The 15,996-nt window shown below is 38.1% G+C and overlaps 1 protein-coding gene across 2 annotated transcripts in view; it reads right to left on the bottom strand.

Moving 5' to 3' along the window:
• Positions 1 to 15,996, bottom strand: part of rbm14b (RNA binding motif protein 14b) — a 37,055-nt gene that overhangs the window by 3,306 nt on the left and 17,753 nt on the right. For both annotated transcript variants that reach the window (XM_028803244.2, XM_028803250.2), the window contains exons 2-3: positions 12,026 to 12,387; positions 1,240 to 2,401 (exon numbers count right to left, since the gene is read on the bottom strand). In XM_028803244.2, the coding sequence (XP_028659077.1) occupies positions 1,240 to 2,401; positions 12,026 to 12,374 (1,511 nt within the window). In that variant the 5' untranslated portion in view covers positions 12,375 to 12,387. The remainder of the gene's footprint in view (positions 1 to 1,239; positions 2,402 to 12,025; positions 12,388 to 15,996) is intronic.

Below are 15,996 nucleotides of genomic sequence, written 5' to 3'. Positions count from 1 at the left end.
AGAAATTTCAATACAAATCTATTTAAACCATATGTTTTAGCAGTCCATTGATACATCTTAAGTATCCTTGTACATCAAATAATCACCCTTAATGACAAACCACCTGCTGGCTCAGCAGGGAAAGTGACATTAAAAGGGCAGTTAGCTATCAGAACTGATGTGTTTTATTGAGAGTAGCAGCTAAAAAATGACGTTTGGCAGTAGAATTTGTTAGAAAATTAAAGATTACAATTCGTAGTATTGAACTTCAAGTATCTTTTTCCAAATTTTTTTTTTTTTTTTAAACTTTAATAAAGAAGAACAAAATTCAAGAATGCCCCTGTTTCAAAAGAAGGGTCCAAATTAGATTTTTTATTTCTGGTTTCAGGTTAAAAAATTGCACATGAAATGTACACAAGGAGATCTCATGATTAATGCTCCTGAAGCATTTTTAACCTCCAGATCATACAGTATACTTGCTTCTATAAAACACTAGAAAAAGATAACATCCGATTATAGATGTATAATAAAAAAAAGTATTAAAACACATATGCAAAAATTTTAATCAGAAATGGGTGGCTCTCTAGGACTATCTTAGACATATAAAATTCCTTGTTATATTCAAGAATATTTTATTTGTAAACACCCATACATTTGTGAATTTTTCATTTTCTCGCTTCTCCGGACAGCTTTAAATGGAGTTGCGAATGTTACATTTTTCAACGCCTGGATTGATTTCACTCATATCTGGTAATGTAAAAAGTACAAAACAGCATGTTGCATAGAACAACATGACATCTAGGTGCTTTCTTATTTTACAGTGCACAGCAAAAAAATTTACTATTTTCTAATAATCAAATACAACTAATTTAAACTTAGTTTAAACTAACATACAGTTTAAACTATGTGGTTGTTCATTCAAAATTTTAAATAATTTCTATTTATTTCATATTTAGTATAAAATAGTATTTTCCAAAACTGGAATAAGCTTCTGAAATGTAATCCCATTAGAATCCAACTTATTTCTTCGTTCCAAGGATGAACAAAATACGAATGAAATATGGGCTTGGATGAGATAAGAATATTTTTTGAAACTGAGACAACAAATGTGACTCATTAGATTCTCAAGACAGTACAGGTTATAACTGCACTTTTTATTTACCTTTTGTTATCCAAACGCATTAAGCATAATAAACAAAAAAATAAGAACTTCACTTTCTCACTAGCAAACTCTAACAGTACCCGAATATATGAACATACCTGGAAATTGGGTCAGAGTCAGATCTCCTTTCTTCTTCAGTACTGAAGGGGGAGGATGCTGATGCACGAGCCCGCTGGTATAGAAAGCCCTTTGGATTTGGATCAGGGGGAGTATGAGCAGATCGGTGCACAGGACTTCGGTCCCGAGCTCCATACGGGGAAGCAGGGGAGGGTGGTCTCCTCTCTTCTCTCTGAAGGAGGGATGTGGAATCAGCAGTAGTACGATGGTCTGACACTGAAGGCTGCTTTTGAGAATAGTACTGTGCTCGCGCAGCCTCTAGCACAGCTTGCGTGGTGGGATCTCCTACTGACATGGCACTTCCAATTGCTCCATAGGCAGAATTTGCCATAGAGCTATAGAGAGAAGAGCCTACAACAGAGCCATAAACTTGATTAGCCACTGTGGCACCGTACACTGAATTGGTAGCTGCTGCTGCTGCAGCAGCAGCAGCAGCTGCATCACCCACTGTACCACTCACAGTACCATAAACTGGATTACCAACAGTGGCATAAACTGCATTACTGACTGAAGGATATGCTTGATTGCTAACTGTGCTTGCATAAACCTGGTTTGCAACAGTAGTATATGCTTGGTTAGCCATAGCACTATATGCAGCTGCTGCATTGGCTACTGAGCTATACACTGAATCTGCCATGGACCCATAGACAGAGTTTCCTACTGATCCATAGACTGCAGGATTTGCAACTGAACCATACATGGAGTTTGCCATGCTCCCATAAACAGCTGCAGCATTCACTGGGTTTCCATCTGCACCATAAGCAGAAGCATACACAGAGCTCCCTAATGAGCCAAAAGAAGCATCATATACCTGATTGGCAATGGAAGCTGCATACAAAGAATTATGGACAGGATGTTGAACTTGGAAATGAGACTGTAGTTGCACACCAGCTGCAGCTGCTGCTGCCACTTGTGACTGGTACTGCTCTAGAGCAGACTGAGTTTGAGATAATGGGCAGTCACCTGCATAATGACCATGCTTCCCACAGTTAACGCAAGGGATTTTTCCAGTGGGTGCTCGTTTGCTTGGCTGAACCTTGGAGAGCTCAACAGATAGAGGGCGCCCCTTAAAGGTGGTCCCATGTAAGGTTTCAATGGCTTGGAGGGCATCTTCTTTTTTTTCCATATGAACAAAGGCATAACCTGGAGAAAAAAAAAAAGGAGAGGGTAGTTGGGAAAGTCAGAAAGAGAGAGATTTAAAATAAAGCATTAAGATACTGACTACTACATTTGACTCAAACATACTTTACAAATATTAGTCATCACCTAATATGATGCACTATTCAATAGTTTGACAAATATATTTGAATGTTGCAGGCAGATTTCATAATATCTTTTACATATCAATCTTTATCTATGTATACTGTTCACAAAATTAAGGGAACACTTAATCATCACAGTCTAGCAGGGATATCAATCTGTCCAGTTAGGAAGCATAAGCGATTGTGAATCAACTTCACCTGCTTTGGTGCAAATGAAAATGACAACAGTTGTACTGGTGAGGTAACAGCAAGACAACCCCCAAAAAGGGAATGGTTTTTGCAGGTGGTGGCCACAAACAATTGTTCTGTACTTATCCTTCCTGACTGAGTCTTCTCTGGTTTTGCATTTTGTTAGTGTCCTTGTCACTACTGGTAGCATGAAACAGAACCTGCAGCTGATTCCCAGATGGTTTACTGCATCTCCTAGCACAGTCTCAAGAGCATGGAGGAGATACCAGGAGACGAGATATTACACGAGCAGAGCTGGGGCATATGTGGGCCAGTAACTCAGGAAAACTCAGTAATTCAGGAACTGCCTACACACTCTGGCCACAGGAGGCCAAGTATTGTTCTTCACCAGGAGGAACCCAGGGCTCACTGCACCACTGTAGGTTCTGACAATGGCTCTGAGGATTTCATCCCACTACCTAACAGTAGCGAATGTACCACTGCCTAGCACGTGGAGGTCAGTGTGTTCCTCCAAGGATATGCCCTCTCAGACCATCACTGACCCACTGCCAAACTGGTCATGCTGGATGTTGTTGCAGGCTGCATAATGTTCACAATGGTGTCTCCAGACTCTCTTCACATCTCAAAGTAAACCTGCTTTCATGTGTGAAGAAAATGGGGTGCCAATTGCAGAGCTGCCAATTTGGCATCCACCAGACAATACCACATCGAGCAGCACCGTGACAGGCTGTGAACACAGGTCTCACTAGAGGACATTAGGCCCTCATACCACCCTCATGGAGCCTACTTCTGACAGTTTGGTCAGAAATATGAATAGTAGCCAGCTGGAGGTCCTCTTATAGGTCTCAGGCAGTGCTCCTGTTGTCCCTTCTCGCATAAAGGAGCAGATACTGGTACTGCTGCTGGTTTGATGCCCTTCTACGGCCCTGTTCAGCTCTCCTCATGTAATGTCCTGTTTCCTGGTATCTTTTCCATGGACCTGAGATTCTGCCGAGAGGTGCAGCAAACCTTGTGACAGCACATATGGATGTGCCATCCTGGAGGAGTTGGACTAACTTGCAACCTGAATCAGCTTCAGGTACAACCTCATGCATAAGGACACAGCAAAACACAAAACTAAAGAAGAATCAGTCAGGAAGAATAAGGAGAGTAACAGATGATGCCTAGGATGGCAGCTATAGTAGTTTGGTCTTCTTTTCTGTCGCAGTGTGCCACATGATGCGATTCCAGGTATTATAACTACATCCGTGAATCTTACAACTTTGTTGATCACAGGTGCTCATGAAACTAAACAGGTAGTCCCACGGTAGAGGACCAGAGGCAGAAGAGCCAGGGTCCTTTTTTATGCTTCAGGAAGCAAGGACTATGGCAAACACTAGATTGGAACGTGTCTAACACATGCTCGATGTCAAAGAAAGTTGTACAAAAACATACATACATAAAGTGTTTTACTGAAACCGCAGGGATGTGTCCTTTTCCCATTACTCTTCTCACTTAATACAAATGACTGCACCTTTGGCAATTTGTCTTTCAAACTTCTTAAATTTGAAGAGGACATAACACCAATAGGGCTCATTTCAAACAAAGGTGGAAAAAACGGACATTGTGGTGCAGCCAAAATAATTTGGACCTTTACATTATATATATATATATATATATATATATATATATATATATATATACATAAAAAAAAACCTCAGAAGATGATCATAGATTTCAGGAAACAGTCACCTGCTATAAATGGCTCAGCAGTTGGGATGTCAGAATCGTTTAAATTCTTGAGCACAGTGCTGTCCCAAAACCCTAAGTGGGACAATAACATCACATACATTATTAAGATAGCCCATCAGAGAATGTTCTTTTTGCATCAGCTGACAAAATTCCAACTTCCTCAAGCAATATTGGTCCAATTTTACACAGCCATTATAGAGTACATTCTGACATCATTTATCATGGTCTGGTTTGGTGCTGCTTCTATTCGGGCTAAGGCCAATCTCCAACACCATCATCAAAGCCTGTGAAAGGATCATAGGCTCCTACTTGAATGGGTAAAGAAGAGGGCCACAAAGATCTTTGCTGAACCAACTCACAAAAGGAATCACCTGTACCAAAGACTTTGCCTGGCAAACGTTTTTGTGCAGTGAAAGCTAAAACATCACATTGCCTAAACAGTCCCAACCCCCACGTGTAGTTATTCTTACTAATTAGGTCTAAGCTTCTACTCGGTACACCTGCACACTAGACTGCCTGGACATTTTTTTTGTATTCTCCTTGTATGCTGCATCGTATTTTATCATTTTATATTTTAAATTATTTTATTTATCTTTTGGTGCAACATAGAAGAAACAGCACTGAATACAATACTATCAAGACTAACTCCTAGTGCGTATTAGTGTACCTGGCCAGTCAAGTGAATTCTGATTGAGAGAGCAATTGTCTATAGCCACCATCTTCAAAACCATTCACTTTTTGGCCTCTCAAGTGCACCTGTTGTTGATTCACAATCGCTTATGCTTTGCAACTGGACAGACCAATGTCCCTGAGGCTTAACTGACTTGGGTGTTAGAGTGTGCTTCACTTCAAAGCACAATTTCATGTGGCAAATATATACACCCTAATTGTGAAGAAAAAATTTCAACTTGAAAAATACTGAAATTATCCCTTAAATCCAAGGAATTCCATTAAGATATTTTAGGATGTTGTTCTGAAAGTGCCCACAAATGAAATGACAGTCATCACAAATGATAATGGTAGTCATCTTTTTAACCTAAACCTCTCTTACCCATTTCATCCCAAATCAAACAAGGTTAAGGTCAGGTGATTTTGCAAGTCATGTCATCACTTTCTGCCAGCCTTCGTCTTACTCATTCTTCAAATAATTCTGACAAGCTGGATGTATGGTTTGAGTCATCATCCTGCTGCATCACAAAGGCTGGTCAATAAGTCTTAACCAGATGTCTGGACATATTGTTGGTGAATACTGCAATGCTTTGTATACTGTTAATTCGAATTCATTGGGCCCAGGAACAAGGCCCTTAACCTGAAAATTGCTTCATGGCCATTGTACATTGGCTGGCCTTTCATTCTGACCCCCAATGGTCACGTGAAAAAACAATTTTGCCTCAGTGATTAACAAAGTATTTCAAAAATCAATTCAAAAATGTATCCTTTCACCAGCTCAATTACTTACATAAACAGTTCACAATGAACCCAAAATCTCAGACCTGCCCACAATAGTTTCTCCATTCTGAAAAAGTCCAGTTCTTGTATATATTTTTAGTCCAAGCAAAAAAAAAATGTACATGTTTTGTTGCAATAATAAAGGTTTGTGAGCTGCTACATGACCCACTAGCCCTGCTTCCTGGAATCTTCTCCGGACTGCTAAGAGGACACTTGCATATGAGTTTCATTCAGCTGTGCCTATGTTTTGTGCAGTCTTTGATCTGTTGTGCAAGCTACTGAGCCTTATCTTATTTTGTTAATGATCCAAGTCTGCCAAGAACTTTTTCAATCAGGGCTTTTTCCAGTTCCTAGATGCTTTGACAGTGTACACCACAAAGCTCAGAGAGGATTTTGCCTTTTTGCAAGTTCTCTGTAAAACACTTCCTTCATTCTCTGGAGTAATAACAGGTTGCCCCTTCTTTAATGTGAGCTGACATTTGACACCAGTAAGGACTTTTGAGTGTCTTACGAGTGTTCATGAAAAATGTACATTATTATTCAAGGACCTATTAACTGACAAAATCTCAAATACAAATGGAATGCTAAATAAATGCATTATTACAGGTGTACTTGAAAATAAACCAATTAAGTGAATACAGGCAAAAGACACATGGGCAGTACTAAATAAAATTAATTGGAAGACAAATATGTTGTCTGATAAAAAGTCTCTTGATTGCAAGTCAGAGGACCTTGCAGGGCTGGATGCAGGTTAATGTCATACCCAGGATGAAGCAATTGTAGGTTAAGGGTCCAGCGGAGTAGTGTGAGAGATTCCAAAATATCTCTGAATGTTTACATAGGGGTATTTGTGTGAATTTTTTTCATTTTGCTGTTGGGATATGTTTTGGTAGCACCCCACCTATTTAGAAAATGTGGTTCTGACAGTCATATGAATAAGGTCATGTTTTTTATTACACTTGTTATTTTGAAATGGACCTCAATGTTGTCTATACATATATATATATATTTGCAGTTGGAGACCCACAAAGGGAGAAAAAACGAATCACGTATCATAAAATAGTTTTATTCCTGAGCTTTCAACCCCTATCAGGGGTCTTCATCAGAGGATAATGCTTAGACTTACAAGAATCAAAGGCAATATATAGCAACACATTCGGGGGTGGGGGGGTTGTTTGATTGTGACTAAGTCCGTATGATCAAAAGGGGGGGGGGGGGGGGTTATAAAAAGCGCCAGAGAGTTGGCCGAGTCCTGGCTATCAGATGAAAATGCCATCAACAGACACTTGGACATAAACCCAGCATATGCCAACTTAAGAAGGACATATGCACTTTAATTTAACGATAACCCCCCCCCCCCTTTTGATCATACGGACTTAGTCACCTCCACCCACCCCCCCCTGAATGTGTTGCTATATATTGCCTTTGATTCTTGTAAGTCTAAGCATTATCCTCTGATGAAGACCCCTGATAGGGGTTGAAAGCTCAGGAATAAAACTATTTTATGATACGTGATTCGTTTTTTCTCCCTTTGTGGGTCTCCAACTGCAAATATGCAAACCGTATCACAGACCTTCTCTTCCATATATATATATATATATATATATATATATATTATATTATATACAGTAATCCCTCACCTATCGCGGGGGTTACGTTCCAGAGCCCTCCGCGATAGGTGAAAATCTGCGAAGTACCGACCTATATTTATTTTATTATTTATACATATTTTAAGGCTTTATAAACCCTTCCCACACTCTTATAAATCTTTCTCACTCTCTTGTTAACCTTTCCCACGCTCTTATAAACACTTCCTATGCTCTTAAACACTTTCTACATTCTTAAACACCTCAGACCAACACTGCACACAGCGATCAGATGTCAATGTGTCTGCACTCACATTGTGAAGGGGGGCAGCTGAACTCAAGCTGAGCAGAAATGGACTTTGTGCTGCTTCTGCCAAAATGCCTGCTTGTCGCTCTGCGCGAGGAGTGTGTGTGTGTGGGTGTGTGAGAGCTGAACTCACCTTCGCTCAAACCCCCCCTCCCCGGAAGCGCAGTACACTCCTGCCACTTAGCATTGTCAAGGGGGTGGGGAGCTGAATGAACGCTAAGGAGAAGTGAACTTTGTGCTGGCTTTGTGCTGCTTGTCGCTCTGCGTGTCAATAATTTAAAAGCCTGTACATTACCAATTTTCCTGTCTCACGGTCTTGTCTTGCGTGAAGTTAAAATGTTTTATAATAGTGAGATGTTACTCATATCCTTAGCCCGACATCCACATATCATATGTGTTAACAAAGTGTGTTTCATAAGTTTACATGTGTTTAAAGCATGTGGGATGGGTATTTTAAGGCTTAAACTATAAAAATGTCTTTCTATATCACGGATTTTCTCCTGTTGCTGATGGGTCTGGAACATAACTTCCGTGATAGGCGGGCAATCACTTGTATTTAAAAACCCGCGAAGTCGTGAATCCGCAAAAAGTGAACCGCGAAGTAGTGAGGGATTACTGTATATATATATACATATATATATATATATATATATATTGCACTTCTGCTTCCTGTTTTTGCCCAACATTTCATTCTAATTTGTTGCTTCAAATATAACACTGTGCAAATGACTTTAATTTGCAAATCAAGATTGAAAAAAATGTGCACTTTATTACAAACTTCCACATAATTTAAGCTGGAAAATCCAAATGAATATACTTATTATGTCAGCTACAACCAACAATAAAGAAATTATTGAAAGACCATAACCATCTATTTTGAAAACTGCAATTGTGGTGACTAAGTTAGATTTTTACCATTGCTCGTGCAAATATGGTACACAGTTACAGTTATAGATACATTGCTCTTTGTTAACACTAGAATCCCTAAAACCTATGAAAAAACTCGGAATCGCAGGCCACCTTAAATTCCTTCTCACCTCTCCATCAGTGTCTTTTGTTATGTAAATGTGTCAGTCAGCACAAGCTGCCTGCTATTATATTTCCCCCCCGGACCTCAATTCGTGCAAAAAGTTATCCCAGATCAAAACATTGTTTATCTGCGTGCAAAGTACCTGGAATTGTATAGGGTAAATGATATATTATTTGGAACAGATCAATTTCAGGTGTGTTCCATGTCTACAAAGATCTATGTAAACGTAGAAGGACAAGAAATGCAATAAGTGTTGAACAAATACCCAAAATAGAAACTTTTTTCATTTTATAGTACTAATGACAAAACTATGACATGAAGTGTTAAGACTTAAGTCCAAATATCAAATAAACACTTTCACAAAAGGTACATGTATAACAAAACAAGTGTGCTTTTATTCAAGAATATACTGTATATACTCAAGTATAAGCCAGGTCTTGAAACCCAAAAGAATCGATCATAAAAATCAGACCCTGACTTATTAGCCCGTTCAAAAATGCGACTTTTATTTATTTATTTATTTTAACATGTTCTTGCCTCCTTCAGACACATCGAATTTTGTTGCTGCAGCGCAATTACCAATCTCTTTCACTAATTCAATGTTTAATTCAAAACCAGTTTCATATTTTCTTCCGATCAATTCCACCATAGATAAGGGATGCTCTTATGATAAAGGTGTATGAGGGGGTGAGATAAAAGGAAATTATACTGTAAAATCAAGTCCTGAATTATCAGCAGGAGAACTTATCGCTTGGGTGATGCAGCGGTAAGAACTGCTGACTCATAATCAAGAGGTCACTCTCCAGAATTACCATATTGAGTAGCAAGCTGCTCTTATTGTTACTATTGTACAATAAAAACATACATTTGATTTGAGTCTATAACAGCTGGTGCAAATGTATGGTACTTGTAAAGGTAAGCCTTTACAAGCTTTGTTTTTTTAATTTAATTCAGTTTTTTTCTCTCAGTCGCATTCACACTCCCCCCCAATCTGACACTGCTGTTTTCAAATAAAGACTTGCTATAACAGAAGTGAACTCAAATGAGGATGAGGGTTCTACATCGGAGAAAGAGAACAGAAGCCCTCCCCGTGAGAAACGTCCACTCACATGTAAGAACAATGCACCTGAACAAGGCATAAAGACAAAAGATGGCACTGTTTGGATGCAACAAGAGGTCGGGCGTCATCCTGCCCCACACGTGTCCTTCAACGAAACAGCACGGCTCACAGAGCTCACCGAGGTATCGTGCAGTTACGTTTGTGATTATGTTTTGTGGTGGCCTTTATATCAAAAACGTATATGCAGACTGCAAGTTTTACCTAATCACCCTGTCTCAACTCAGCGATCTCTTACCTCTTCCCCTAACAGCTAATATGTGGTGAGCACACTTGTGCAAAATGTTGGCCATTGCATCACCTACGTGGATGCTGCACATCAGTGGTATTTGAATGGCTTCCCACTCACTATATAAACCCATTTCAGTAGCAAGGAAAGTGCTATGTATATGTAATGAATTATTATTGATTATTATTATCTTGATGAATAAAAATGAAAATTGGTACACTTATTGTTCAACGACTAAAAAAAAAAAAAAAAAAAAAAAAACTAAAATAATTACAATCACAAAATCTGTACAAATACACTTCTCTATAATACAGATATCATAAAAGAAAAAAATTCTTGTCTTAACATTTTTTAGAATTGTTGCTTGTAATTAATATGTTTATCAAGAGGATACAAGGCTAGTGTACTTAAGTTTACTTCTAAAATGGACAAATATAATAAATAAGCCTATTATTTACTAAACAACATGGTCAAATTCTTAGCTTTGTTCTCCCAAAACTTAAAAATGTGAGCTGCTATACTAAACACAAGTTCAATCATCGTCCACATTCAAACAAGCAGTGGCCATTTTAATTAAAAAACAAAATGAAAAGATCTGAACGCATTAAAGCAGCTCTTTTCTATCAAAGATGTGCCTCTCTTTTCATCTACTCCAAGTTCAGACGGACAAAATATGTGTTTGCCATTTCTCTCAATGCACAGGATGAATAACCAGATTCCTTTTACTCAATTTACCACTCTACTGTCTTTAATGTAAAAGAAAATTTTCTTGTCTTTACTGCCTTCAAAAATCTTCCTGGATGCTCTTGGTTTACAAGACGGTTCATTTCTTCAGATACCCAAGGAAAGGAGCATTCCAACTAAATTACTTCAGAAAAAATAGATACTAAAATATGTTTCAGGTTGTCCATTTGAACGGAAATTCAGCGGATTTAAATTGGCTGCCTATCGATTAGATTAACACTAGTTCACTCACATGGTAAAGCTCCTGTCATACTACAAAACTTTCAGCAGCAGATTTTATTTACATAATTATGTGAGAGTTGGGGACAGTTGCAGCACATTTCTGTACTAAAAATATTAAGTCATTCAATTTGCCATTCCCTAGCCAGGCAATCTCACATCCTGAATGTGACATGATCTACAATTACAGTCATTAATTTTGATATCTACTTCAACTAGAGGCTGTGTAATGTGCTGACAACTTTAGTGTAAATATATGGTAAAGTTCAGACTCTGCTGGCTGAACATTTATCTATCACTGGCAATACAGGTGTTCAACTTTATTACTTAAATAAGTTATTATGTAGCAATTTAGCAATGATGATCCAGGTTTATTCTGGTTACTTTAATATCATGCTTTGTCTAAAGATATGAAGCCATTCGTTGTGACAAATAAACTAACACTGACAAATCTATTTATACAGCAGTACATAGAATAACTACATAAAGCCTGTTACGTCATTCTTCGCAATTACAACAATAAACAAAAAGGAGTTTGGTCAGCTTGCATAAATATTAGTATGTGTTACACATGAATACATTTTTTTATCTTTACATGTCTCACCGGTACAGTTATTCTTTCCTATATTTGTTTTGACCAGTAACAATCTACACTGTCCAACGTTGCAGTACAATGGGGTGGGGGGGGAAGTGTTGACATTTCAAATCACAATAAACAGCCTAAAACATTCCGGCTGTAAAGCAAAGGTAATGTTAATTATCATAATGACATATGAGTGTGAAATATCAGCCTTGACTAACTTCTGTATTTTTTAAATAATTAATACAAGACAGTATGAAGGTGCTATTAAGATTAAATGAAACAACAAAAGGAAAAATTAAAAGATAAAATTAAGGTCCTGACCTTTAACCTTGTCGCATTCCAGCACCTTGCCGAAGGTCTGGAAGAGTTCTTTTAGGTCCTGGGCAGTGCAGAGGGCAGTCAGGTTGCCCACAAACACCTTGGTGGAATTAACAGGGCGGCCACGAGACTCCTCCACTACCAGGTTTCGCCCTTTGAATTCACACCCATTCAACTGCTGGATGGCACGTTTTGCCCCCTCCAATCCTGCCAGATGGACGAAAGCGAACTGGCGGAGGACGCTGCAACTCACCACAGTGCCATAGGGTTCAAAGATCGCAGCAAGCTCCTCCTGGGACGTATCTACTGAGAGGTTCCCGACAAATATTTTCACAGTGGTCCCTGCAGCCATCCTTCAGGTCCACCTGATGAAGCAAGGAGGAGAGAGGGAAGTTATAAATTGGATGGACAGAGAGAAGAATCTTAAATATAATGCAGAATATTAGGATTGCCATTAGTCAACAATGAAAAATCTACAGTGACAGTGAGTACTCAAGATTAAATAGAATATTCCAAAATTTGTGGACAATACCTCTGGTTAAATAAAGTATAACCTGTCTCTCTAAAGAAACGAGCAATATAGCAGATGATACAAACACAAAGCAAACACATAATAACAAGAGCAATGAGCATCAAAAATAAATAAGTATTCTAAATTTAAAAAAATAAATTATACATCACATACATAATGTTGGTTTATATTTGACATTTTTTTTATGTGGTATTTATGTATTAGATAAAGCAAGTAACAACAAGGCTATAGAGAATATGTTTGGTATTTTTCAAGTCGAAGTTATGTCCACACAAACATTTGCCATATGAAATTGTGTTCCAATTTTAAGCAATTTTCATGAATTAAAAAAAAAAAAAAAAAAATTTTTTATATACATACATATATATATATATATATATATATATATATATATATATATATATATATATATATATATATATATATATATATACATACATACACATATACACACACACACACACATATACAGTGGGGCAAAAAAGTATTTAGACAGCCACCAATTGTGCAAGTTCTCCCACTTAAAAAGATGAGAGAGGCCTGTAATTTTCATCATAGGTATACCTCAACTATGAGAGACAAAATGAGACAAAAAAAATCCAGAAAATCACATTGTCTGATTTTTGAAGAATTTATTTGCAAATTATAGTGGAAAAAAAGTATTTGGTCAATAACAAAAGTTCATCTCAATACTTTGATATACACTCTTTGTTGGCAATGACAGAGGTCAAACGTTTTCTGTAAGTGTATATGTGTATGTGTATGTGTATGTGTAGATAGATAGATAGATAGATAGATAGATAGATAGATAGATAGATAGATAGATAGATAGATAGATACTTTATTAATCCCAGGGGGAAATTCACATACTCCAGCAGCAAAAAATATTAAAGAGTAATAAAAAATGCAGGTAAAAAACAGACAATAACTTGAATAATGTTCAACGTTTACCCCCTCTGGTGGAATTGAAGAGTCGCATAGTTTGGGGGAGGAATGATCTTCTCAGTCTGTCAGTGGAGCAGGACAGTGACAGCAGTCTGTCGCTGAAACTGCTTCTCTGTCTGGAGATGACACTGTTTAATGGATGTAGTGGATTCTCCATAATTGATAGGAGCCTGCTGAGTGCCCGTTGCTCTGCTACGGATGTCAAACCGACCAGCTCTATGCCAACAATATTATATATATATATAATATATATATATATACACACACACACACACACACACACATACACACTGTACATAGAGCCTATCCAGGAGTTTTATAATGGAAGTCCTAGGGAAACTAGAAAACTAAAGCCTTAAAACATACCAAATGTATTAGTTTTTCAAAGTAACAAGAGTTAATTAATATGCATCTTGAGATTATACACACATTGTAAAATAGCTTACACATCACATTTTTGAACAAAAAAAAAACCAAATATGAGATTCAGTTATTTTGCTTTTCTTCTTCTGCAACAAACTTTAACCCTCAGGGTTGTTGTGTCCTCTCAAAAGATTAAAAAAAAAATAAAAACTACACACTAAACTGTTCTACAACGCACTTGGTAGTGTATTATGCCAGAACTCCTCACACAAAAAGATTAAAAAAATAAAAACTACACACTAAACTGTTCCACAACGCACTTGGTAATGTATTATGCCAGAACTCCTCACACAAAGGACACTTCTAACACACAAGCAAATAGGAAAAGTATCTACGCCTGAAGAAAAATAGTACAAGGTATATACAATAAAATTATTATTTCCACGTCCCTTTTGTTGTCACAAACGTGCTGGAAAATATATGTTTATGCCTATAGCAAAACTCAGTATGTCTTTAGGCTTTTGTTCTCTAGCTGAGCCCTGTGCTCCACGGCTTCCATTGAAAATTGCCAGGACACGTGCTGTATTTTTTTTTTTTTTTTTAATGTACAGTAATCCCTCGCTATATCGCGATTCGCCTTTCGCGGCTTCACTCCATCGCGGATTTTATATGTAAGCATCTATAATAATAAAAGGCAAAGCCCTCACTGACTGACTCACTCATCACTAATTCTCCAACTTCCCGTGTAGGTGGAAGGCTGAAATTTGGCAGGCTCATTCCTTACAGCTTACTTACAAAAGTTAGGCAGGTTTCATTTCGAAATTCAAAGCGTAATGGTCATAACTGGAACATATTTTTTGTCCATACACTGTAATGGAGGAGGCGGAGTCACGTATCGCGTCATCACGCCTCCTACGTAATCACGTGAACTAAAAACAAGGAAGACATTTACAGCACAAGTCACACGCGGGAACGAAGGTAAATTACGTTAATTTTTGACTGTCTTTTAATACTGTGTGAGCATACATATTAACACATGTGCAATTAAACGTGTGCATTTACGGGGTGATTTCTCAGGCTTAAAAGCTCACCTTTTATCAAACGCGGGAAGAAAGGTAACTGACGTTGTTCACTGTCTTTTAATACTGTGCAACCATACATATTAACACATGTCCAATTAAACGTGTGCATTTACGGGGTGATTTCTCAGGCTTAAAAGCTCGCCTTTTACTAAAAAGCTAAATGCAAAACTATTTTCAATCAGTTTATTGAAACGCTCCCGTTAAGGATTGCAATAACATATTCGCGAGATAAAACAACGAAGTAGGGGGAAATGGAGGAACAGCCGCAAACAGCGAAGAGCAAAAAATTAATTAAACAATTGAGAACGGAGCGAGTTAAGCATACAAGCATGTTCATAAGGGAAACAAAGCACGGTGTAAAACGTAAGTTTAAATTAAGTTAATAGAAACGCTCCCGCTGCGGATTGCAATAACATATTCGCGAGATAAAAGTTTAATGAGAAGACACGAGGTATAAACGAAGCACACGCCGTGGCGCAACGTTAGGGGCAACAGTTTCAACCATTCTATGATCTGCTTCTCGCAACTGAAAGACGGCACATTGCGGATGTTAGCCGACTTGATGACCGCAACGTTAGGGGCTTCAACTATGCCGCTGACGCAACATGTCAGTGCCAACACTTTGCAGACTGTACTTAAAAGACACGCCCTCCTCACTGGACAGTTAAAAACACCAATCAAACTAACGATGACATCAAGTATTACCCAATCAAAAGTAGGAAAGGAGGCATCTTCATAAAATGCGTGTGGGATGATTTGCATGAGACGCTGCTTTAAAAAAAAAATACGGGATAAATCCCGTCCAGTATTGATTCAAAACGGGACGCGCAATTACCATATTCGCCCCTGCGAAGCGCGGTGATTTTGCTATATATATTAAACTATTTCAACCATTGTATGATCTGCTTCTCGCAACTGAAAGAGGGCACCGTGGCAGAAGTTAGCCGACTTGCTCACCAACCACAAGCGTTACCTGGTAGGTAACCACCCATACAATCAGATTGTGAATCAGACTACGAATGCCTGCAATGTAATTACCCCGATCTACATGC

The sequence above is a fragment of the Erpetoichthys calabaricus genome, chromosome 1, assembly GCF_900747795.2.
Source record: "Erpetoichthys calabaricus chromosome 1, fErpCal1.3, whole genome shotgun sequence".
Taxonomy (NCBI): domain Eukaryota; kingdom Metazoa; phylum Chordata; class Cladistia; order Polypteriformes; family Polypteridae; genus Erpetoichthys; species Erpetoichthys calabaricus.
This window is presented reverse-complemented; position numbering and strand designations above follow the sequence as displayed.